The sequence below is a fragment of the Hemitrygon akajei genome, chromosome 18 (assembly GCF_048418815.1).
Source record: "Hemitrygon akajei chromosome 18, sHemAka1.3, whole genome shotgun sequence".
NCBI classification, from domain to species: domain Eukaryota; kingdom Metazoa; phylum Chordata; class Chondrichthyes; order Myliobatiformes; family Dasyatidae; genus Hemitrygon; species Hemitrygon akajei.
The window spans coordinates 12,721,740-12,748,510 of record NC_133141.1 but is presented as its reverse complement, the minus strand read 5'-3'; the positions used below and the strand labels follow the sequence as shown (position 1 = coordinate 12,748,510).

At 42.0% G+C, this 26,771-nt stretch overlaps 1 protein-coding gene across 1 annotated transcript in view; it reads left to right on the top strand.

The window, feature by feature from the left end:
* The window catches only part of cers5 (ceramide synthase 5), a 121,972-nt gene that overhangs the window by 59,783 nt on the left and 35,418 nt on the right, over positions 1 to 26,771 (top strand). Inside the window, 2 exon segments of the mRNA XM_073070845.1 lie at positions 18,205 to 18,255; positions 20,177 to 20,269. Of these exon segments, the coding sequence (XP_072926946.1) occupies positions 18,205 to 18,255; positions 20,177 to 20,269 (144 nt within the window).

Below are 26,771 nucleotides of genomic sequence, written 5' to 3'. Positions count from 1 at the left end.
GGGTATTTGTTACAGTGACTCTAATGTGTAGTTGCATGACTTTGCACCTAAATGCCCCCAGATGAGGGTGGTGCAATGATCAGTGGTCTGTGGCTAGGTACTGTGACTTCCTTCCCAAGTGATTTAAGTGATTTGCTTTTACAGAAGATAATGACCTCAGTTGTGCCATATTTTCCTCTCAGCTCATTTTTTTTTTTATACTTATTTCCTTTTTCGACTGTGCTGTAAATTCTGGGTTGAACTGACTTGGAACAGTTCTTTTCAATGTTCAAGTACATCAAGAATCCATCCAAGAGCTACCCTCCACTCCAGTATGTATTGAACCAAAAGGCGAGTGTTTGAGAATTGAAGGCATGCAGCAATATGCTGTATGCAATGCACTTGCACCATTCTGGTAGTGGTGCTTTATTCCCCTCCAACTCTCACTCCAGGGTACAAAGTCTGGCTTTCAGTTTCTCTTGAACAATTGAAGTTCTGTGAATGTAGTAAATTACAGCAAATGTTGCTCACATGGGCAGCTGTTTCAAACGGGCTTCATGCTGAGTCACATGCATACGCCTCTGCCAATTGACTTGGTATTGTAATGTTGAATGAAAAATTCCCCCAAGCGTTAACTGGAATTCTTTCTGAATACAAATCTATGTCCATCCAGTGCTATCGAACTACTCTTTTGCATAAATTAAAGGGTGCCTGATAATATGTGAAATGGCTAGTGCTGTTATGCTGAAAGCATGTGGGGATTTTGGCTAGTGAAAGTAACATTGAGGCTAACAGCCTTGCTGTTTGTGAGAGGCAGCATTTTCAGCCAAGGGCAGGTGGCAGTTTAGTTATTGTCCAAAATGTGCTGCTCTACTGTCAGCTGTGCACAAGTTTTGTCACGTGCCTGATTTGGTATTAAATTACATCCAGTGGTGTGAAAATCCTGCACTTGAACCATGGGTACAGAGCAAGCTCAACACAGGAAAACGCAGTCAAATTGAATCAGGTTTTAAAAGAGCTTACAATTGTTATGTAGGGATGACTTACAGTGGACTGAAAAGCTTAAGCATGTAGGTATTAAAAAAGGGGATTTGCTGGAGCTTTTGGAAAGCATCAAGTTGGATAAGTCACCGGAACCGAATGAGATGTACCCTAGACTACTGTGGGAGGTGAGGGAGGAGATTGCTGAGCCTGTGGCGATGATCTTTGCATCATCAATGTGGACAGGAGAGGTTCCGGAGGATTGGAGTGTTGCAGGTGTTGTTCCCTTATTCAAGAAGGGGAGTAGAGATAGCCCAGGAAATCTTACTTCAATGGTTGGTAAGTTGATGGAGAAGATCCTGAGAGGTAGGATTTATGAACATTTGGAGAGGCATAATATGATTAGGAATAGTCAGCATGGCTTTGTCAAAGGCAGGTCATGCCTTACAAGCCTGATTGAATTTTTTGAGGGTGTGACTAAACACATTGATGAAGGAAAAGCAGTGGATGTAGTGTATATGGATTTCAGCAAGGCATTTGACAAGGTACCCCATGCAAGGCTTATTGAGAAAGTAAGGAGATGTGGGATCCAAGGGGACATTGCTTTGTGGATCCAGAACTGGCTTGCCCACAGAAGGCAAAGAGTGGTTGTAGACAGGTCATATTTTGCATGGAGGTTGGTGACCAGTGGTGTACCTCAGGTATCTGTTCTGGGACCCTTTTTTCTTTGTGATGTTTATAAGTGACCTGGATGAGGAAGTGAAGGGATGGGTTAGTAAATTTGCTGATGACAAAGGTTGGGGGTGTTGTGGATAGTGTGGAGGGCTGTCAGAGGTTACAGCAGGACATTGATAGGATGCAAAACTGGACTGAGAAGTGGCAGATGGAGTTCAACCCAGATAAGTGTGAAGTGGTTCATTTTAATAGGTCAAATATGATGGCAGAATATAGTATTAATGTTAAGACTCTTGGCAGTGTGGAGGATCAGAGGGATCTTTGGGTCCATGTCCATAGGACGCTCAAAGCTGCTGCGCAGGTCGACTCTGTGGTTAAGAATGTGTATGGTGTATTGGCCTTCATCAATTTTGGGATTGAGCTTAGGAGCTGAGAGGTAATGTTGCAGCTATATAGGACCCTGGTCAGACCCCACTTGGAGTACTGTGCTCAGTTCTGGTTGCCTCACTACAGGAAGGATGTGGAAACCATAGAAAGGGTGCAGAGGAGATTTACAAGGATGTTGCCTGGATTGGGGAGCGTGCCTTATGAGAATGGGTTGAGTGAACTCAGCCTTTTCTCCTAGGCACGACGGAGGATGAGAAGTGACCTGATAGAGGTGTATAAGATGATGAGAGGCATTGATCGTATGGATAGTCAGAGGCTTTTTCCCAGAGCTGAAATGGTTTCCACAAGAGGATATAGGTTTAAGGTGCTGGGGAGTAGATACAGAGGAGATGTCGGGGGTAATTTTTTTTTACTCGGAGTGGTGAGTGCGTGGAATGGGCTGCCGTTGACGGTGGTGCAGGCAGAAACGATGGTCTTTTAAGAGACTCCTGGGTGGATACATGAGCTTAGAAAAATAGTGCTATGGGTAACTCTAGGTAGTTCTAAGGTAAGGAGACTTTCAGCACAGCTTTGGCTGGCTGGTGGCACAATGGCATCAGTGCTGGACACCGGAGCAAAGACTCCTGAGTTCGAATCCATGTCGGGCCACCCTCGAGCACGGTCTCTATCCATGCCGTGTTGAGCGTTGAGCTATCCTCTCGGCATTGTAAAGGATAAATTTTTTTTAAAGGGTCGAGTCAGGAATGTTCATATCGTGACTCAGTTAATCTGAAAGGAGACAAATCCTGACACCACGTACCAGACAAGAATGACTGACTGTCTGGTGTGACACACCTTTTTATTTTAAAAAAAAGCAGCACAGCTTTGTGGACCGAAGGGCCTGTATTGTGCTGTAGGTTTTCTATGTTTCTAAAGTTATCTACTACAGTCTCAAAGTTCCAAGGTTTTAATTCTTGGAAATCTAAGAAGCTGTTAGAACACTGTCTTTCTATTAGCACTTCTCTTGGCCACCACCAAATTCAATATCTCAAAATATTCAAAGTACATTTATTATCAAAGAATGTATAAATTATACAACCTTGAGATTTGTTTGCTTACAGACAGCCACAAAGCAAGAAATCCGAAAGAATCTAATTTCTATGTTCTATTAAAAAAAATAAAGATGTACTCCCAATGTGGAGAGAAAGAGAAAATTCAAATTGTGCAAACAATAGAAGCAAGCAACAGCATTCTGAACCAAATTAAGCCCTTGGATCAGAATCCCTGGAGTAGGCCTGAAGCCTCGGTTCAGTCCATCATATGAGAGGGATAAATCCCTGCGAACCTTGCAGACGCAAAGCTCGGCAGCCAGGTCCTAATGAAGTGTCTCGACTCACTTTGCTTCTACTGATGTTGCCTGACCCACTGAGGTCCTCCAGCAGTTTGTTTCTTCACTCCAATTTTATTTAATTCAGTTCTCTTGATATGTGGTGCTATGGAATTCATTGATTCAAACTTGTGCTCTTCATTTCAATTTGTACTCTTCAATATGATTTGGTGAATAAAATTGTGTAGTAGCCAGTTCTGTCTGCACATAGGTCATGTTTCTGTTTACTTCTAGCAACTCGCTGTGCACAGTACAAGGGAGATCGCAAGTTGCGCAATTTTTAAGCCATGATATTTTTGGGATTTTATCACTAATTTCTACATACTTCTGGTCTTATTTAAAATTCTGACCAATTGGTCATTGGCTGTCCATAAAGGACACACTGTTCAAGTATTAAAATATAAAATAGTTTCAAAACTATTTAATGGAATTATTGCAAGATTGAACATTTTGAATTGCTAACTGGCTGATGTTTAATTAGTTGCAGAGTTATGGTTTGTACCTCAATACTCAAAATACAGTTACGAAATTAATTGCCTCTTCTCTGTCTTCCCCCCCTCCCCCAATTGATCTTTTATGAATGGCTTTGAACATTTATTTGCAAGATCTGAGTAAGTCTGGCATTTGTTGTGAATCCTTGTCCTTCAGAATGTTGTGTTGAACCACATTTATTGAACTTTCTGAATGTACTCCCGTTGGGGAGGGAGTTCCAGGGTTTAGAGCCAGCAACAGTGGAGGATATATTTCTGCATCAGCATGGTAGTGGCAACAATTTTTGTGCCCAGAATTAGAAAACTTGCAGTACCATTCACAAATAGAGGGGAAAGGAGGAAGTAGAGTGTGACTGTTTTCCAAGACAACAACACGGCTCTTTGCTTCCCATTGAAAAGTACAATGCAGGTGCTGATTTAGTTTAAACCGGATTGACCAATCGTCTGCTTTGATCTGTTGCTTTGCTGTGTTACGAACCCCGTAACTGGGTCACTTACCAGCAAAGATAGAGAGGTCCTTTGAAGTCTGGTGGTACTATTTTTAACAGTATTTATTAGTAAAAATACACAAAAATAATATCAATGCAAACATACAGATAATATACGTCGTCAATACTAAATCTAAAAGTGCGGGTATAATAATAATCAATAAGAAATATCTCTATCGTTGTCTAGGGGATAATGTATTGTCCGATGGAAATATAAAAGTCACTCAGTTCATTCAGGCTGCAGCCTTTGGTTGTAGAGAGAGAGAGATTTTTAGAAACTTGCCGGCTTTCCTTTTTATGATTTCGATCCGTCAGTAGTCCCGTTGGTGTGGCTGTTCACTTGTGGCCTCTCCTTTAGCTAAGCCGTTCTTCCGTGGTAAGCCCGCCAACCCAGGCAAGGGAGGATGCACACGGGCCCCACCGGCTTTGGCTATCAAATGCTGTCACTGGATTTCCAGCATTTCTCCTGGTGTGTCTAAAGGAGTTGTTCCCCAGACTCTCTTTTATCCTTACCCACGGGGTCTCAGATGTCAATCAGGTTGGGATGATGCAATCCCTCAACCAGCCCACTCTGGTCATCCCCTGAGGGGCTTCAATGAATAGTACCGTACTCAATACACAATTCCGTCTCCAAGAGACAGTAGCCGTTATCAGGGGTTTTGTTTTCGCTGAGGCCAGGACACATTCCAAACCTCGTGGATTCTCTCTCATTTCCTGGGTCCCAGACCCGAATTAATAGCGATCTTGCGATTCTCAAAAAGGAGGGGGCTACTTTGTACCCTTCGGCCCCTCAGAGTTGCTGCACATTCGTAACACCCCCTTCAAAGATTTTTGCCATCGGTAAAAATGAATTAATACAGAGTCTTACAGGATGTTGGAATCTAACACGAGTTTTTTTTCACTAAAGACTAATACAGTTATACATTCAATTCAGCATCTAAACAGTTAGCGATTACATTGTCACTTCCTCTAATATCTTAACATCTTGTACCTTAATAAATCCTTGTAGCATCAGACTCCAATTTAATAACCACCTATTTTTATTCCTTTTCTTCAGCAAACAAAAACTAAAGAGTTGTGATCTTAGCTTACGTGTATATTACAAAAGTTCATGCAAATACTAATCTTTATTTACTTTCAAACTTAACAGTCAATCTTCCATGGAGGTTGTCTTTATTATTCACATGCTTTGTCGAAATCCCTTAAAACCGGATCCTGTTATTTAAAATGGCATCCCGTCAACCCTTGCCCCTTTTCCAGTTAACTCCCACGTGGTTAGCTTGTATACCAGTGTGGAATAAGCTTTTGCATGCTCCTTTCATAGGAGTTATTTTATCAACAATGTGTTCCAAACTTAGACCATTTTCCGAATTTCCACACAATTCTTTAATTTTAAGTACATCGTTAGTTTTATCTTCAGGACCCTTCATTCTATTAGTTTTCAATTTAAGATCTGCAAGCGATCTCTCTTTGTTCAAACAGCATTTCAAATTCTGCCTCCTCACAGCACACTCTCGAATAACAATAGCGTGTGGGGCACCTTTACATTCCAAATCAACCTGTAATTGATTCGCAGGCACCGTGTTACCAAGCCATTGTCCCTGCAGCCTGGTTACTGCTTCTGACATCAATCCAGACTCTAAATTTTCTTCATTCAATTTAGGAACTACACTTTTCCCTTTTCCTTCAATAATAATATTCACCTCACCACCTTTTATCTCCTCACTAACTTTTAACACACCTTAGAGCACAAACAATTGGGAATTCTCACTTCCCACTATTACCAAGGTTAACCCTTTCTTCACTGAACCAAGTCCATCTGACCCACAAGGACTGCATTCCTTTTCAACTGAATCAAATACCTCAGACTTTTTCTGAGCTCCATTACTAGGTTCAGTACCACATGCATCCACATCTTGAACACACTCAAACGGGACATTTGCCTCTTCCAATGCTTTCAATACCTGTATCCTTTTCAAATTCTAAATTCCCCTGATCCGCCCAGTTACTCTCTGGGCAACTGCCTTCCGGAGTAAACTCAACCCCGTGAGCTGAAACAACCTCATCTGCCAACCCAGCAGACTTCTTCAAGGTAATGGCATCCTTTTCATCTAGGACTGCCCTCATTTCATTATCGGGAACACCTTTAGAATTTTCAACTTCTTCAAACAATTCTGCCAAACCAGACAGATCATCCATGTCCAACCCTGGACCTTCTAACTGCCTCATCTTTCTCATCTTTACTCTGTGCCTCCATAACCTCCTTCCTCACTCCTAAGTGTCCACCTAGGGGTATTTTATGGGTCAGGTTCAAAATTCCGTTCCTTGACAACACTAAATCTGCTTCGTCTCCCTTACTTTCCTTAGCTCCACTATCCTCCGTTTTACCATCCTCTAACCCCTCTTGGTACAGGACTGGTAAAAACATCTCCGCTAAATCAACCCTGGACTCATTTAAACTGTCTCCTTTCTCAGCCGCCTTTCTAGACATGCAGGATAAATCTTGGAATCTATGGGCGGGTCCTCAGCACTTACAGGCTTACTTGTTAATTTCACTGCTGAACACACGTCACCACCTGCCAAATTGTTACCAAGTAGGACGTCCACGCCGTCCATTGGTAGTTTCAACCGCACCCCTATTTCGAATGGTCCAGATACCAGGTCACATTTCAGAAACATCCTGTGCAAAGGTGCGGCCTCGGTCCCTTTTCCAATACCTCTTAACACAACCTCCCCAGTCTCAGGACCGAAGTCTAACACCTTCCTTGGAATCAATGACTGATCGGCCCCAGTATCTCTCCAGATCCGCACTGGAACTGGGGTTTCACCCTCCTTCACAGACACCGTCCCTTCCGAGATAAACTTCTCACGCCCCTCTTGTGCTCTATCTACCTTTGCCTTCCTCATCGATCTGTTGACTGACTCAATGCAACCAGTCGGGACTGCCGTTTTCCCTCTTCCTGTCTCCTTCTTCGGAGCAAAACACTTAGATGCTATATGACCAGCTTTCCCACAATTATAACATGTAAAGTTGGGAACCTTCCTGCCAGCCTGTTTTTCCTCCTTACCTTTTCCACTAGCTCCCGGCTTATTCTCTGCCTTAGCCGGTGGCTTTTTCTACCATCCCTACTGCCTTTCTGGTAGCTCTTATTTGAGGAAAACTTTGTCTTGTGGGTTAGGGCATATTCATCTGCGAACCTAGCAAGTTCGGATATGGACTTATTCGGCTTCTCATTCAAATACATCCAGATATCATCCGAAACACAACCTTTAAATTCCTCAATCAGAATTAATTCCCTGAGATGCCAAAAATCTTCTTCCACTATTTCTGCTGCACACCAGTGATCCAAGAGCACACCCTTCTCATAGGCAAACTCTTCATACGTCTGATTCCACCCTTTCTTTAAATTTCTGAACTTTTGTCTATAGGCTTCAAGTACCAATTCGTAGGTCCGAAGAATGGCCTCCTTTACTTTCTCATAATTCTCAGACTCCTCCTCCATGGACAACGCCACATATGCCCGTTGTGCCTTCCCTTTTAACATACTTTGTAACAACGCCACCCATTGCTCTTTGGGCCACTTCTGACTCACTGCCACCTTTTCAAAAAGCAAGAAATAACTATCAACATCCATCTCCTCAAACAGAGGTACTAACCTAAACTCCCGACTAACATTAAACTGCTCCTCTCGGTCTGACCCTTGAGCTCTTCGCTCTTGCCTTAACTTCTCCATGTCCAAGTCATGTTGCCTCTGTTTCTCTTTCTCCTCATACTCTCTCTCCTCGGCTCTCTCCCTCTCTTTCTCGGCCCTTTCTTTCTCTTTTTCAGCTGCTTCCAACTGTTTTAATTTAATTTCATGCTCCCTCTGCTTCTCAGATCTTTCCTGCTCTAACTCCTTTAGCTGGAGCTCATGCTCCCTCTTCCTCTGTTCCGCGTCCAGCCTCAATTTCTCCAACTCTAACTGAGCTGTCCCACTAGCTGGTACCTTTTCAGGGATATTTTCCAATACCTCAGCCGAAAACACATTCTTCACAATATAATACTGAGTTATGGCCCTCCGCACCTCCCGCTTTTTCATTGACAACCTCACCTCTGCGAGGTTTAGTCCTTTCGCAATATTTATCAATTCCGACTTTGTGGCCGCCTCTAGCGCCTCCAGAGTTGGGTTTTCTATAAATTCATCCACGTCCATCTTTGCTGGTTTCCCGTCTGGCTACCCGCGCAACCAGACCCACATTTGGACTTAAGCCCGATTTGCTGGCCTTCCAATTTGGTATCAAATCCCGAGACAAGCCCCCACTTTGTTACGAACCCTGTAACTGGGTCACTTACCAGTAAAGATAGAGAGGTCCTTTGAAGTCTGGTGTAACTATTTTTAACAGTATTTATTAGTAAAAATACACAAAAATAATATCAATGCAAACATACAGATAATATACGTCGTCAATACTAAATCTAAAAGTGCGGGTATAATAATAATCAATAAGAAATAAGCTCTATCGTTGTCTAGGGGATAAATGTATTGTCCGATGGAAATATAAAAGTCACTCAGTTCATTCAGGCTGCAGCCTTTGGTTGTAGAGAGAGAGAGATTTTTAGAAACTTGCCGGCTTTCCTTTTTATGATTTCGATCCGTCAGTAGTCCCGTTGGTGTGGCTGTTCACTTGTGGCCTCTCCTTTAGCTAAGCCGTTCTTCCGTGGTAAGCCCGCCAACCCAGGCAAGGGAGGATGCACACGGGCCCCACCGGCTTTGGCTATCAAATGCTGTCACTGGATTTCCAGCGTTTCTCCTGGCGTGTCTAAAGGGGTTGTTCCCCAGACTCTCTTTTATCCTTACCCACGGGGTCTCAGATGTCAATCAGGTTGGGATGATGCAATCCCTCAACCAGCCCACTCTGGTCATCCCCTGAGGGGCTTCAATGAATAGTACCATACTCAATACACAATTCCGTCTCCAAGAGACAATGGCCGTTATCAGTGGCTTTGTTTCGCTGAGGCCAGGACACATTCCAAACCTTGTGGATTCTCTCTCATTTCCTGGGTCCCAGACCCGAATTAATAGCGATCTTGTGATTCTCAAAAAGGAGGGGGCTACTTTGTACCCTTCGGCCCCTCAGAGTTGCTGCACATTCGTAACAGTTGGTTGAACTCTGTTACACAAAAGGCTCCAGGGCATTACTGGTTTTGCTTTTGGAAGCTTTTAAGAACTAATCATTGTCAGATACTCCTGTTTGTTATGAAGAGACTGCTATACTATTTTAAATTTCTAACTACCAAGGCACTGCTGTAGGCCAGAGTCTAGCAGCTGTAGCTGCCAGGTGTCTTGTGCTTTTGAATTTAAAAACAATATTAGTAGAAGCACCTACCCTTGCAATAGTTTTTGACCAGCAATTTTTTTTCTTCTGGATTTGCCAATATTGCAGCCAGACAGCACAATTTAGTTTGCAATGTTATTGTCCATGTTCTATCTCCAGTGTAAATATTTTTGTAAAAATGCTGTAACAAGCCATCTCAAGTTTCCCACCTCAAGTCGAGTCTTGTTCATATTTAATGCTCTTCAACCTTTACTGTGACAAGTCTGGGCAGAATGAGATTTATTTATTTTTTTGTTTCCACCAAATCTGTGTGTGACATGTGGAAGTTGTCTAAGACCACAATTGTCAAATTACTTGCAATATGCTTCTTAATGTCTGTGTATCCTGCAGGGTTTATAGGAGTAGGCATTGAAATCCATCATTTGTTAAGTTTGAACAGTTGGGTGGCTGCTACTTGTAATTTACTTCCCCAGTTCCCTTATTAAATTAGTGACTAAGCCAATGAAGGGTTGTGGTCCATAGTGCCTTTATTGTGGGCTGTGCATTGGGGTAGTAAAATATACTTTCTCTCCCCACCCTTCCACAGGGCATTGGTTTCTGCTTGGGGTCATATTTCCTTGATGGTTAGGCATTGCATCTTAATGGGGAATCACTGCCACTCAGAAACCATACATTTTGTCTGATTTGAGACGTTGCTCTCTTTCCACACACAGACAGACATACTTTATTGATCCCTAGTGAAATTGGGTTTCGTTACAGCCGCACCAACCAAGAATAGTGAAGAAATATAGCAATATAAAACCATAAATAATAATAAGTAAATTATTCCAAGTGGAAATAAGTCCAGGACCGGCCTATTGGCTCAGGATGTCTGACACTCCGAGGGAGGAGTTGTAAAGTTTGATGGCCACAGGCAGGAATGACTTCCTATGATGCTCAGTGTTACATCTCGGTGGAATGAGTCTCTGGCTGAATGTACTCCTGTGCCTAACCAGTACATTATGGAGTGGATGGGAGACATTGTCCAAGATGTCATGGAATTTGGACAGCATCCTCTTTTCAGACATCACTGTCAGAGAGTCCAGTTCCACCCCCACAACATCACTGGCCTTACGAATGAGTTTGTTGATTCTGTTGGTGTCTGCTACCCTCAGCCTGCTGCCCCAGCACACAACAGCAAACATGATAGCACTGGCCACCACAGACTCGTAGAACATCCTCAGCATCATCCGGCAGATGTTAAAGGACCTCATTCTCCTCAGGAAATAGAGACGGCTCTGACCCTTCTTGTAGACAGCCTCAGTGTTCTTTGACCAGTCCAGTTTATTGTCCATTCGTATCCCCAGGTATCTGTAATCCTCCACCATGTTCACACCGACCCCTTGGATGGAAACAGGGGTCACCGGTGCCTTAGCCCTCCTCAGGTCCACCACCAGCTCCTTAGTCTTTTTCACATTAAGCTGCAGATTATTCTGCTCGCACCATGTGACAAAGTTTCCCACCATAGCCCTGTACTCAGCCTCATCTCCCCTGCTGATGCATCCAACTATGGCAGAGTCATCAGAAAACTTCTAACGATGGCAAGAGTCTGTGTTGTAGCTGAAGTCCAAGGTGTAGATGGTGAAGAGAAAGGGAGACAGGACAATCCCCTGTGGAGCCCCAGTGCTGCTGACCACTCTGTCTGACACACAGTGTTGCAAGCGCACGTACTGTGCTCTGCCAGTCAGGTAATTAATAATCCATGACACCAGGGAAGCATCCACCTGCATCACTGTCAGCTTCTCACCCAGCAGAGCAGGGCAGATGGTGTTGAACACACTGGAGAAGTCAAAAAACATGACCCTCACAGTGTTCGCCGGCTTGTCCAGGTGGGCGTAGACACGGTTCAGCAGGCAGAATTTGATGTCTGCAACACATTCAATAAAAGTTGGGACAGAGGCATGTTTACAATTGTGTTACATCACCTTTCCTTTTAATAACACTTTTTAATCGTTTTGGAACTGAGGATACTAATTGTAGTAGATTTGCAATTGGAAATTTTGCCCATTCTTGCTTGATATAAGACTTCAGCTGCTCAACAGTCCGTGGTCTCTGTTGTCTGATTCTCCTCTTCATGATGCACCATACATTTTCAATAAGAGATAGATCTGGACTGGCAGCAGGCCAGTCAAGCACATGTACTGTGTCTACAAAGCCACACTGTTGTAGCCCGTGCAGAATGTGGTCTGGCATTGTCCTGCTGAAATAAGCATGGACGTCCCGGGAAGAGACGTTGCCTTGATGGCAACATATGTCTCTCTAAAATCCTAATATACGCCTCAGAGTCAATGGTACCTTCACATACGTGCAACTCACCCGTGCCGTGGGCACTGATGCACCCCCATACCATCACAGATGCTGGCTTTTGCACCTTTCGCTGATAACAATCAAGATGGTCGTTTTCATTTTTGGCACGGAGAACTCGATGCCCGTTTTTCCGAAAACTAGCTGAAATGTGGACTCATCTGACCACAGCGCACGGTTCCACAGTCTTTCGGTCCATCTGAGATGAGCTCAGGCCCAGAGAACTTGCCGGCGTTTCTGCATAGAGTTGACGTATGGCTTCCTCCTTGCGTAATACAGTTTCAAGTTGCATTTCTGGATGCAGTGATAGACTGTGTTAAATGACAATGGTTTTCCAAAGTACTCCCGAGCCCAGGTGGCTATAATTGTCACAGTAGCATGACGGTTTCTTAGGCAGTGCCGCCTGAGGGCTAGAAGATCACGCACATTCAACAGTGGTTTCCGACCTTGCCCTTTACACACTGAGGTGCCTCTGAATTCTCTGAATCTTTTCACAATATTATGTACTGTAGATGTTGAAAGACCTAAATTCTCTGCAATCTTGCGTTGGGAAATGTTCTTTTTGAACTGACTAACAATTCTCTCACGAATTTTGGCACAAAGGGGTGAGCCACGACCCATCTTTGCTTGCAAAGACTGAGCCTTTGATGGACGCTATTTTTATACCCAGTCATGATACCTCATCTGCTACCAATTAGCCTGCTTAGTGTGGAGTCTTCCAAACCGGTGTTACTTGAATATTCTGTGCACTTTTCAATCTTACTTTAACTCTGTCCCAACTTTTGAGTGTGTTGCAACCATCTAATTTTAAATTTGTGTATATTTACAAAATACAATTAAGTTGGCCAGTAAAACTATTGAAAATCTTTTCTTTGTACTTTTGTCAGTTAAATAAAGGTTCACGTGAATTAACATATCACAGATTTTTGTTTTTATTGCATTTTGGAAAATATCCCAACTTTTCTGGAAATGGGGTTTGTATTATAAATTACTGTGATTGCACATTTAGTTGGAGGTGTAAAGATTTTTACTCATGTATGTGAAGGATGTAAGAAATAAAGTAAATTCGATTCAATCAAGCCTGTGCTGCTTTTTTTTTGGTTTGTTTTCCTTTCAGTTCCTTGGTGTGGTTGATACGTCAGTGCATGGAGAGAGATTGCTGGTGTCTGACTGCCTGGTAGTCTCTTGCAAGATTTAATTCCATACATGCACTACTCCAGCTGTCCACCTTCCTCTTGTGAAGAAGCAGACTCTTGCAACATTCAAGGTCTGCATCAGTGTTCTTTAAAAATAAGTCAAAAAAGGATGCTGGAAATGGGCAGTATCTATGGAGAGAGGAACAAAGTTCATGTTTAAACTCAATGAAATTCCCAATGTTAATATCAGTGTTGCTTTTTATCTCTGATTTCTAGGAAGTCAGAATCTGGTTTGGTATCACCAGTGTATGTTGTGAAATTTGTTAACATTGTGGTAGCAGTACAATGCAATCCAAGATAAATATAGGAAAACTGAATTACAGTAAGTTTGTGTATATTAAATAGCTAATTAAGATAAGTTGTGCAAAGAAACAGACTTAAAAAAATATATAGTGTTTACGGGTTCCAATATCTATTTAGAAATTGTATGGCAGAGGGGAAGAAGCTGTTCCTGAATGGTTGAGTGTGCTTTTGGGCTTCTCTACCTACTTCCTGATGGTAACAGTGAGAAGATGGAATGTCCTAGATAGTGGAGGTCCTTGATGATAGAAGCTGCTTTTGAGACACCGCTCCTTGAAGATGTCTTGGGTACTATGGAGGCTAGTGCCCAAGGTGCAACTCTCTACAGCTTTTGGTTCTGTGCAGCTTGTTAGAATGCTCTCCACTGTATATCTATAAAAACTTTCGAGTGTTTTGGGTGATGAACCAAATCTCCTCAAGCTTCTAATGAAATACTGTGGTCTTCTGGTTAGGAAGTCAAGGATCCAATTGATTGTCAGCAAGGTGGAGATGTTATTACCCTTAATATCCAAATGCATTAGTTTACTCTTAGCTTGTGGAATCTGTTACTGTGAACTCTCCTTTGGTAGATTTCTTTGTGTAATACACCATACAGTCCCCTCTTCAGGTTTCTCCACCAGCCTGTAATTCTTGTTCAGCCAGTGAAGACGTAGAAAATGACTGGAGAATCAAGCAGTTCGGCGCCTCAGTTTCTCCCTTCAGTGATGGGGGAAGTACCAGTTTAGTAGAAAGGAAAGCAACATTCATAGAAAGGTGAAACAAAAGCATTGCTGGAAATGGTGATCAGGTCTGGCAGCATCTGTAGAAGGAGAAACAGTGACCTTTTTTGACCTTTTAGGTCAAAGACCTGAATTCTGTTTGTCTTCGCAGATGTTGCCCAACTCAAGTATTTTTAACATATTTGGTTTTTATTTCTGATTTCCAGTATTTTTTTTGGTGGCAGTATAGAGATCAGAAAACGTGCAGGATGTTCAAAATGGCTCACCATCTGCTGATTCGAGGTTTTCTACATTTGTTGTCTACATACCTTATTTACTTCATTGCCTCTGTTTTAGTGAATTTACTTTTTCTGTCTAGATTTCTTAACTTTGGGTCTGTGGCCAAGATGAAAATGCTGTACAAATTGAAATTAAAATGCAAAGACAAACCATTGGTCAACTCCAATAGGAGATGTTATCCGGGAAGCAGTAAATTGAAATAAGTCCCAATGCATTGGTTCTGGCAGTGAGTATTGTACCCTTGCTTTAATGCACAATCTAATTATAATGTATGCAAGAGATGCCTTGCGTTTGTGTTCAACTTTGATTTTTTTGAGGATATTCTTGCAGCCTGTGCCTTGCTCCTTCTACCATCAAGCTTTGTATGGCATCTTGTCTTTGAGGATGTTCATGTTGGTTCTTTCTCTGCAAGTTTTCTCTTCACCCATGCAAAAGGGTATAATTCCACAAGTATTGTGCATCCTTCAATGCACTGTCCAAGTGGCACTCAAATTTGACCTTGGTGCTGTTGCCAGGTTAACAGAAGCCCAGGAGAAGGCACAGCCTGCAGTGAGACTTGGTCAACGTGCAAGCTAGGGCATTATGACTACCTGGGTGATCTAGAATAAATGAACAATTCACCATCTTCCTAGAAGCTTTCTTGGATTCTACAAGACTTGGAAGGTTGTGGGGTGGTGGGAGGAGTTAATGGATAGTTCACTTTCTGGCTTGCCACTGCAATACTCATCCAAGACTAGGATCTGCCTGATTTTCAGTTGTTTACTGAGAATTCAGTACTGTAGCAGGTACCTACTATTTAAGTGCCCTGCCTCCTTTATGATCCATCCCTCTTGGTGTGAAATGCAAGAGCAGCACCACCATAGAGGAAACATTGTCCCTGGCTGTCCTAAATTGGATGTGTATTTCTTCATAGTTACTGGGTCAGAATCCAGGGGTTCCTTGACAATAACACAGTGAAGTAAAGCATCAGTATGTGAGCCACAGTGTTAGAGGAAACTATTTACTGTCCTCTTGGGGCAACTGAGGGGAACCAGTGAATGAGACCTTGCGTGTGTCACCCATGTTCCAGGAACAGAATTTAAAAGTATACTTCTAATGAGCAGTTATGGGGAGTGGAAATCCTGGCTGACCCAGCTATTTGACACTGTCCCTGAGGCAGTGCTTATCCTGTCTGGCTGCTTTGTCTGATAATCGCTAACCACGGATTGTGCTCAGTGCTTGCCTTCCTCTGCATATCCCAGTTCTCCAGCTACTTGCTGAATGACACAGTAATGTGATTCTGTGTCTTGCCAGAGAAGGGAAAAACATGTCGGACCCTTGCAAAGCAAGGGGTCTTCTGTGAACTCATCTAAACAGCTTTAGGAAGTCTGACCAACACTGGCTCTGGAAGTACAACTGTTTGTACAGGGTCTGGGAGTGATTCCTTATTCTACACTGAAGCTCAAATGTGCTTCTGACCTTTAAGTGCTGTAATGCTTTCCTAGAGCTATACCTATTAGCTCAAATTGCCACATATGTATGGAAACATGTAGTGAAATAATGTTTGTCAATGAGCAATATAGTTTGAGGATGTGCTGGGGGCATCCCTCGTGTCACCATAGGATGCCCACAACTTACTAACGCTAACCCCTATGTCTTTGAAATCATATGACAAAGGCAGAATTGATTCAAGTCTAAGACAAAAGTTTTGTGCTTTCACTCAAGGCAAGCGAGTGCTGTTCTATAAATAGCTGGCTCTGTGCCCTGTCCTGGTGTTTTTATTAGTCTGTCTCAGGTAGCCGTCTTGATGAGGTTGAACTTTTTTTTTCCCAGTGTCTTCAGCATTAACTTTGTTCTGAGTTACAGGAACGAATAGGAATTATTTGGATCTGAGCCAATTCCATGTATTCTTTGGCTGCTCTTTATTAACAGCATTCTATTGTAAAATGGAATCAATACTATACAGGTGCACCCCCACCAGTGTTATTTTAAATAAATTTGCCAAATATCTAATGTTTGCAGACCGGGAGAGAAGTGGAGAGGGAATTTCATGTGCTTTCTAACACAGTCCTCTATTAGCCCAGCAGGCATGAAACCAACATACCTGATTGAACAACTAACTTGGGCCACACTAGAGAGTAAACCTCCAGCTTTGCAAGCTATCCAGGCTAGGTGTACACTGCATAGAGCTCTTAATCAGTTATTTTTCTTTCTGTTTGGTCCTTATCCTAGTTCCTCTGGGAATGATCTCCCAGCAACTAGAAAGGAGGGTCTATTAATCTGCTGTCAAGTCTCCAGTGGTATTTTTCCAGCTGCCATACTGGACTGGTGGATATGGAAGCAACTGTGTGATTTGGTTTATTGACTGCCATCACCTTGCTATCTTGTAGCTCTCATTTGTTGGGTTTGGCCAGCAGTTGGGAGTTAACCCAGTGTCCCTCACTTCCTCCTGTGGGACTCCAGCACAGTGACGTGTTTCGGTTTCTACTGGTTCTGTCACCATGGGTTTTAAATATTTGCATAGCAATCATCAAAAGAGAAAAGGAAAAGATTAAACAATGAGCTTTATTTGTCATGCTTACATTGACACAGTGAAATGCATTGTTTACATCAATGACCAACACAGTCCGAGTAGGTGCAAGTACCTCTGTGCTTCCAGTGCCAACATCTTGTTAACCTGTAAGTCTGGAATGTGGGAGGAAACCAGAGCACCTGGAGGAAACCCATGGGGTCACAGGGAGAATGTACAAACTTCTTGTAGACAGTGGCATGAACTGAACTCCAATAGCTGGTGCTGTAAAGCATTATGGTAACTGCTACACTGCCATAACCCTGGTGAGTTGCACCACCACTTGGCTGGGATTGACTTTGGTGCTGCCCAATGGTGCCACTTGTTATAAAGATGTTTGCCTGCCAGTTACAGTCCTTGACCAAAGAGCTTCTAAGATGTTGACAGTGAATGGGCAGCCAGGTTTTGAAAAGTGGCACAGTTGCAAAGAAATCCAGCAATCAAGTTTTGCTAAACAAGCTCCCACAGTCAGCAATGAGGTAAATGAGGGTAAGTATTATCCCTTTTGAGAGAGAAGTATTGGACTAGATACTTGAAAGTAATTGAATTGTGCACTGGAATCTTTCTCTGCAGTCCTCAATTTAAGTTCCTCCTCTCAATGATAAGTCTAACACTACTTCAGTACTGGGGTTAGTGCATCAGCATGGATTCTGTGCTATAGTGCAGCTTCAATCCATTACCATTGGACTCTGGTGAGATGGCTTTCTTTAAATTGAGTGAGGAATCTGCTCCACTGTGGGTGGTAATAAGGTCCTGGTTATGGCTGTTTTTTTCCAAATTTTGTTTTCAATGAATGTGTAATACTGATGCTAGGGTTTTGGGGCTGTGCATTTTTTAGCTCAAAATTCATGTAAAGGGCTGGCTAGACAGGCTTGGGCTCTCAGTGGTATTAATTGCCCCATCCCCTTTTGTTGGGTCAGTGTTTAACTTTGGCTCTCCTAACTCAGTGGTGAATTCAATGAGGATGAGCTACTGAGTGTTGCTGGCGTCTGAGTTACTGCCATAAAGAGGAATGAAAACTGCTGGGGGAACGAGAGGGCACTTGAAGAAAAGAACACTTCTAATTTTTTTTCAATTGACCACCAGTCCATCAAATGGTCATTGCAGAACCAACCTAAGCCTCTGCTTTCTTTCAGGCTCCCTGGTTCTGGGATACGCGACATTGCTGGTACAACTACCCATATCAGGTGAGAGTTGAATAACAGAAATGCTGTCATCCAATGATAGAAATTTTCAGGCCCTTTGGCCCACCTTTGTCCATGCTAATCATGACACTATCTCTGCAAATCCTGTTTATCTCCATTAGGTCTGTATTCCTCTACATCTTTCCTATGTAAGTACCTGTCCAAATTAAGCCTTGTCATTGTATCTGCTGCTACTACCCCTTCTGCCAGCTTGTCCAGTGTACTCAGCACTATCTGTAGGAAAACATACCCCTAAATCTCCTTTAAATTTCTTCCCTCTCTGTAAACCTGTGCTTTCTATTGTCAAATGTATATTTGTAAATAAAGCCCTCCATTCTTGGCAACATCTTGGTGAATCTCTTTTGCAATTTCTAATGTTACCACATCCTTCCTGTAGTGTGGCAGCCAGAATTGTATACAGTACTCTAAGTGCAGTTGAACCAATGTTTTATACAGCTGCAACGTGATGTCCCAAGTCTTGTATGCAATGCCTAGGCCTCTTTCTATTTGCTTACTTCTAAAATTTAAAAAGAAATGTTGATTCTCTGAACAATTGTCTTTGATCAGAGCTCCTCTTTGGCTTTCGGTGTTCAATGTAATTTTTAGTAAACTTTTAATTTTTCCTTAATTTTTAAAATGTGTGATTAAGTCTTTGGTTTCTTGTCATAGTTAGAAGATCATTGTCACAACTGCTGTGAGCAGCTAGCAGCTGACAGTATAAAGTGGGATAACTTTCCTCAGATAGTCCAGTTACTTTAACAGTACAGCAGATAATGGTCATTCTGTTGTGCTCCAGTCCCTGAAGTTACACCTTTTGCACAGGAATTATATTGATCAGTACTGCAGTGTCATAAGTTGGTGTCACAGAAACAGAAATGACTGGTTATTATTGCCAAACAAGTTACTGATAAAACCGCACCCATTTTGTGTTAATAAGCTGAGACTAATTACTAACTTGATACTTTTTTCTTAAAAGGATTATCTTGTACTTTTTAATCTATGCACTTTTTAAAACAATATATTTCCTGTGGGTATTCACTTGCATGCCTCTTTACATCTGGGGACCAAGGTTGAATTCCAACTAGTTTAATGAGATGAAATGAAATGCTGGAAAATTTCAGCAAGTCAGGCAGCATGTGTGGGGAGAGAAACAACACTAATGTTACCTGTTGCTGACTTTGCTTCAGAACTCTGGCATAAGAATATGACAAACTATTAACAAAAATAGATAACTATAATTCTTAATGCTTTTTAAGGGCAAAAGCTGTCTTGTCTATTTGCCTGTTTGATTGCCTTATTGACCGAATGAATCTTTTGTATATCCTCCTTGTATGGATCAATTGGTACTCAAATACAGTTGCTGTTACCTATCCATCAGTCAAACTGCTTTTGACTACTTTTTGTTTGTGACTGAGAGAGGGAAAGAATGAGGTCAGGGGCAAAACAGCAAATTCTGAAGTCAATTTTAATGGCTGTTACATAGTCTACCAGATGTTTAATGAGAAACAGGCACACTGTGCTGTAATTGAGACAATCCAACCCAAAAAGTCTGTTTTCCCTGTATAAAAAGGTTATTTAATTACTCCCAATTTGTCACTTGATAGCAAAAACCTCAGTTTGTATATTTAAAACATTAGTATTCAAGCTGTCCATATTTTAAATTTTAAAAGTCCTTTTGTTCAACAGTGTGAAATATGATCACTATTTCAGTCCTAATCTGGCTCAATGCATATAGCAGAACTATCAGTTGCATTTTGTTGAGAACAATGTTGGCTTTTTTTTTAATAAAGCAAAAGCTAAATATAATGCATTCAACCATGTGTTTTCATAGCTCTCATTAGCTTGTAATATTTGTGTTTTGTACAGGGACTATATTCCCTTTATGATGCTAAACCTTGTCAAATGTTTTTGTCCTTTCCTACAGCAACTGGTATTTGACATGTATTATTATTACATAATGGAGCTGTCATTCTACTGGTCACTGATGTTTTCACAGTTTACAGATATTAAAAGAAAGGTAAGCAGCTGGGTTTCCTATTGAGAGCCAACCATTAGTGTAATCTCTTTTTAAAGTGCTTGGGAACTCCAGCATTGTAGATGCTGGTCAAATTACTCTGTCATAGTTATACAGGGTGGAAATGGGGCCTTCAGCCCAACTCATCCATGCTGACTGTTTGGCCAGTGAGCTGGTGCCATTTGCCTGCATTTAGCCTATTCCTCTAAACCTCTCCTATCCATCTACTTAACTAGATGTCTCTAGCAGCTTATTTCAAATATGCACTACCCCTTGTGTGGAAAAAGCTGTTCCTGATGTCCTTAAATCACTTGCCTCAAATCTCAAACACATGCCCTCTAGTTTTTAGGAGATCTTCCCTTAGGGGTGGGGGGGGGGGGGGGGAAGATGGTACTTTCACCCTGTCTATGCCCCTCTTATGCAGGACAAAAATGGGCACTTCATATCTGATCCATGCTGACTAAGTTGTCCACTTGAACTGGTCGCAGCCCAGTTCCCTGCATTTGGCCTGTACCTTTCTATCCATTATCCATAACTTTCTGGCCATGTACTTGGTCACTTTTAATGATGGAGAGGAAGGTGGCTGGGTACATCTTGTCTGTGCTGGCCTTTAACACAGTAATCCCATCTGTCCCATTTCTCTCTAGCTTGACAACTTGCTTTCTGTCTCTCTGTCCCTTGCCAATTGATTCTGTTGCCACTTGCATACACTGAGAGTTCATTTACAGCAGATATGATAGTATTGCATCACCAAGATGTACAATGTATAAAATTGTTAAATTGCATACTAACAGAACCAAAGCTCAATAACTGATCTTGAATTAAAAGTAGTCCAAAAAGGATATTTTGATCTTCAAACTGATGGGTTTTTTTTTGCTTTATTAGACATGGTTACACTGCAGACAGAGAATCAGTAGGCTTGGATTTTGGGGCTGGTTCTGCAAGTTAAAACTAATTATTAACTGTTTGCCTATTTTGTTGTAACTCATTAATTGAAAGAGCTGGTTCAAACTTGATGGGCCAAATGGCTACCTTCTGGGCTGGGTTCTGATTCAGAAAGTTTAACTGCTGGAAGTGGAAATCACAACAGTGCTCTTGGAACATTTCCTGCATTTTTCTTTTATTTCTAGATAGTAATATTTGGATCTTTTTTGCTTTTGCAATTGGGGGAGTATTTTGAATGTGAGAGCAACTTTTACCCTGCATTTGCCCAACTTTTTGTAATTACTGTAAAGATAATTTCCAAGCATTTATTTTTGTTTTTAATTGATTTGCTTTGTCATCTTTATTTGTGCCACATAGTTTCAACAAAGCCTCTTAGCAGCAGGTGTGCAGATAGTGGCTGCTTACATTGACAAATACTGTACTAAATAAAGCTGCTTATCTGTTTGGTATTGTGTTTGCAGCTTTCCCACTTTACGTTATGCAAGCAAAGTTGAACCTAATCCATTTTTTGTAGTGATTTTGCTTGTGAATGAATTTCTCAGTAATAAACCCAGGCAATACAAAGGCATAAAGAATCAGTCCTCTCTGGCAGTCTTTTGACATGGGGGATGATTTGTTTCTTCTCCAGTTATGTGGGCTATAAGATGGCTGATGAGGCCTGTGCAAGAAATGCAGACTTCTCCATGGATGGGATGGGACTCGGGTGTCTAAAATTATGAGGGACATGGGTGTAGTGTATGCTCAGTCTTTTTCCCAGGGTTGGGGTATCAAAAACTAGGCCATGGGTTTAGGTTGAGAGGGATGAGGGGTAAGATTTTAACAGAAACCTGAGGAGCAACATTTTGACCCAGAGGTTGGTCTGTATATGGAACAAGCTGCCAGTGGAAGTTGAGGCAGGAATATTAGCATGATTTAAAAGACAGTTGGGCAGGTACACTGATAGGAAAGGTTTAGAGGGATGTGGGCTATACATGGCAAATGGGACTGGTTTAGATGGGGATTTTGGTCAGCATGGACCATTTGGGTTACAGGGCCTGCTTTTTGTGCTATATGACTCGGAGATGGGGCAGATAGTACCTGATAGGGTAAGCAGTCTGTGATCGTTCCATCATGTCATGGAGATGTACAGTACAGAAAGGAACCCTTCAGCCCATGTACATGATGCAACATTTTTGCCTGTCTGCAATACTACCATTTGGTCACATAGGCTCAGTGCTCAATACAATCCTGAATGTTGCTCTTCCACTTTCAAGCCTTGGAGATTGCCAAGTTTCAGTGAACATAGTTCACATTTACTCAAGTATATCTCAAAAAGCCTGAGATTTTTAAAAATTGTCTGCCCAATTACAGTTTGGAATAAAAACACTATCCAAACTGGCTGTAAGAACTGCTTGACTGTATTTGTTTCTGAATTTGATTGGCAGGCTGTAATATTCACTCAACTAATTCCCTGGGAAGAGAGTAGTGCTGGAGTTCTCTCAGAGGGGTAGTGGATAAATACAGTACTGTGAATAATACATAAATAAATTCAATTCTGTAGCATTGCAGTTAAATCATTGAAATTCCTTTCATCGGTTTAAGAAGGGCCAACATGCTTCCTGATTCAATCAGTCTCAAACTAAACTGGCCCCAGGTTTGCTTCTTCAGTCTAACTGATTGCTACTACTTCATTGAATTGACCTAATAGAGGTCTTTATGAAGGAATTTGAAGTGGATGCTGCAAATGTTTTCCCTATGGGGAAGAAGATCACCAAAAAATCCAGTGGGAAATTTGGAAGAACATTCTCTATTCAGAAAGTATTGGGTGTGGAACTCACTCCCACAAAGAGAGGTTGAAGTAAATGGCATGGATGTAAATGGGGGCAGACTGGAAAAGCTGAGGGAGAAGGAATGGAGGCTTGTACTGATAGAAATAGTGGAGGAAAGGTGGCTTGAGTGGAGCATAAATGTCAGCATGGAATGAGTAGGCCAAATGGTCTGTCCCTGTCTTTTGAATCCTAGAAGGGCAGTCAACCCTCAAACATTAGAAAAACCTTTTTTGCAAGTCTCCACATGGGAGATTACTCTAGAAAATGAAGGGATATGAAAAACGGGAAGGATGGCAATTCTTTAAAAAATGCTTTGGAATGAAGATTGACAAATTTTTCAGACTATTTGCAAGCAAGTTACCATGTCCCTCTGGGGCCATTTCTGTCCAGTGTGTGTACGTTGACAACTTTGATGGGGTCCTTGAGAGAGTGGGACCCCATTAGCAATTTAAAATGGCTTCTCCCAATGCTTAAGTCTAGCATCTTTGATTTCAATAGTCTTGTGATCATTCAGCTGCTTGTCGTATGAGTGCAGCATTTCATAAATTAATTACCTTTGCTTTTAAATTAAAGACTGCGTGTTTGCAAACTGAATGATTTCTGCTCAGAAATGGTCAGAAACATAACCTTACCAGCTGCAAGTTTAATTTCAACTTGGTTGTCTCTTTTTTAAAAAAAACCAAGTATAATCGTGGCGTTTAACCTTAAATTCAGTTATTGCCAAAGTCTAAGCTGAGAACTTGGATTCAAATAGGACTACCGTGTTTTTTTTAAAATAGAAAAAACACCACCGACTCAACTGGTGGAGTTGGTGGATATTTTAAAATTTTTGCGGAATGTGGATTTGAGGTGGTACCCGGTGGTCTTATGATATGTTAAAACACTTCTCCCATACTGGTTGCTGCCTTAACTTTCCCCTTTCCTTCCTCCTCAGCTCTTGGAAGTATTATCTGACCTGGGCTCTTTTAGGGTTCAGCTTGGCAGCTTGTGTTGATAATTGTGGGCTGATATGTTGCCTCACATTGGTCATAGGACCTGGGTGAATTCCTACCAGTGATTGTTGAACTTGTAAAGACCAAAACTCACCCATGCCTTGACTGGTCTATTTGTATTAGAAACTCCATTTTGTCTTTGTTTTGTATTTAATAAACTTATTTTTAGTGCAGAAAGGATCCCATTTGCCCTTTTTCTATCTTATCCCTGTTGTGCATCATTTGTATAGGCTGCAACCATTTTGTGCTGATGATTCATTCATCTGCTGTTCTAAATGGCTCCCTCTTGGCTTGTTTTGTGTTCTTTATCACCACCAGGTTTAAGTATTGCTGTCTGTGCACTGTTTGCACTGACCTCGTAGTGTGCTGAGAGCTGGTCCAGCATTTTGCCTTTCCTTCACCCCTTAGCTTTGTTTAATCAGCTTCCTCCTTAATTCTGGTCACATGGGTTTCATTAACTGTAGAAGGTTTGTTTTCCGGTATGCAGTCTGTGAAAGTTGAACTGCCTGGGACTTGAACTATCATCTCAACTCCTTGAACTTCATAGACTTGCATCATATTTGTATTCATTTCTGGGTTCAAAGTTCATTTATTATCAATATGTATACTATATACGACCTTGAGATCTGTCTCCTTACAGGCAGCCACTAAACAAAGAAACTCAATAGAACCCATTTAAATGAAAAGACCAAGCACCCAATGTGTGTGTGGGGGGGAGGGGGAACAAATCATGCAAACAACAAAAGTAAGCAAGTAACATTCAGAACTGAAGTTCATGAAAGTGAGTCCACAGCCACGAAGCCAGTCATCACTGCAGCCAATTTGGGAGCCCGTTAGTTGCAGGCCAGCGCAGAGACAAGTAAACCTTAGGGCAGCGAGCTGAACCAGCCTGTTCCTCTCCTCCAGCATGACGCGCTGACCTTTACAAACTGGCCTGGTGCTTAAATCGTCCAAACCTCAGGTTGTTCCTCACTCTTGGACCCTGGCCCTGCCACTTCAATATGCTCTCAGGCCTGGGTCCCGCTGCCTCAATCTGGCCTGGCGCTTAAATTGATCAGACCTCTGTTCATGCCTTCCCTAGGGCCCAGGCCCTGCTGCCTCAACTCTGCATTTCCTCCATATAGCAAAGGAAGGCACATTCCTTCGATGAGTTTGCATGCAGTCACTGTGTGCTTGTGCCCATGACTGACCAAGGAATGGTTCCAGTTCAATGATGTTAATGGGAGTTGTCAAATAGATTCTTGGTCTCTGGAATATTTCCCAGGCAGCATTGGCAGGCCTCTCCTTCACTTTCAGGCTCTGCTGTGCACACATGAAAATGAAACCAAATTTCTTTCTTACTTTTTTTAGGGAGCCATGGGATATAGGGTTAGCACAGGAACATGGCACTGAAGTAAAGATCAACCATGATGTAATGGTATGGTGGAGCAGACACAAGGGGTCAAATGGCCTCATGCTTTTATTTCTTTCTGTTGGTGCACAATCACTTTGTGTAAAGTCCACACTCACATACTCCCAGATGGAATTGTCATTGCTATCATAGCCTGACCTTCCAAAACAGCTTCTACTGGCCTCCATAGATGCAACAATGCCATCTGATGTTCTTGTCTGCTGCATTGCCAGAAGCATTAACCCATTCATCAAGTGTTGTTGTTAAAGCTGCCCAACTCTTACTTTTAAATGATTAAAATGGATGACGGAAGAACAGGGTCAAGAGTTCAACAGCACAGAAACAGGTCCTTCGGCACAACTTGTCCACGCTGACCAAGGTGCCCAACTGAGGTAGTCCCACTTGCCTGTGTTTGGCCCATATCCCTCTAAACTTTTCCTATCCACATATCTGTCCAAAATGTTGTGATCGTATCTGCCTCTACCTCTTCCTCTGGCATATACTGACCACCCTCTGTGGGGGTGGGGGGGAACCTTTTAAATCTTCCACCTCTCACTTTAAACTTAGTTTTGGGCTCCACTACCGTGGGGGGAAAAGATTTACTTTATCTGTACACTTTATGATTTTGTATCCTTCTATAAGGTCACTTCTCAGTCTCCTTGGCTTCAGGGAAAACAGTCCCAGCCTATTCGGTCTCTGCTTGTAACCCTAGCCCTCCAGTCCCAGTAACATCCTTGTAAATCTTTTTTTGCCCCCTCTCTGATTTAATGAGATTCTCCCTATGGTAGGAAGACCAAGACTGCACACAGTACTCCAAATGTGGCCTTGCCAACTATAATATTTGGGCAAAAATTCCTTGAACCAATAAAGTATGTACAAATTGAGGGGCTCTGACTAATTTGACTCAAATCCAGTTGCACAGAAGTAATATCTGTGGTACTGTGTAAAAGCCTTGGGCACATGTTTTTAAAAAAAAATCAAAATTCTGAAAAGTGAAGATGCTGTCAAGATAATGGAAAGTTCCTAAATATCAAAAAATTACTATAAAGAGCAATAAACAGTAAAACAAAACTAAATCAAATCATGTTTGGTGTGACCACCCTTGCTTTTAAAACTGTGTCAATTCTCTTGGATACACTGTCATGCATTAGAAAGTCAGCTGGTGGGTTATTCAGAGTATCTTGCCACAGTTCTTCTGCAGACTTTGGCTGTCTCTCCAGGTAATCCCAGACAGCCTTGATGTTGAGTTCGGGGCTCTGTGGAGGCCATACCATCTGAAACCATATTTTTAAATAAATCAATCAACCAATCTAGGGTGTCTAAGACTTTTGCACGGTACTGTAGTTGTCTTGTACCTGATGTTTTATTTA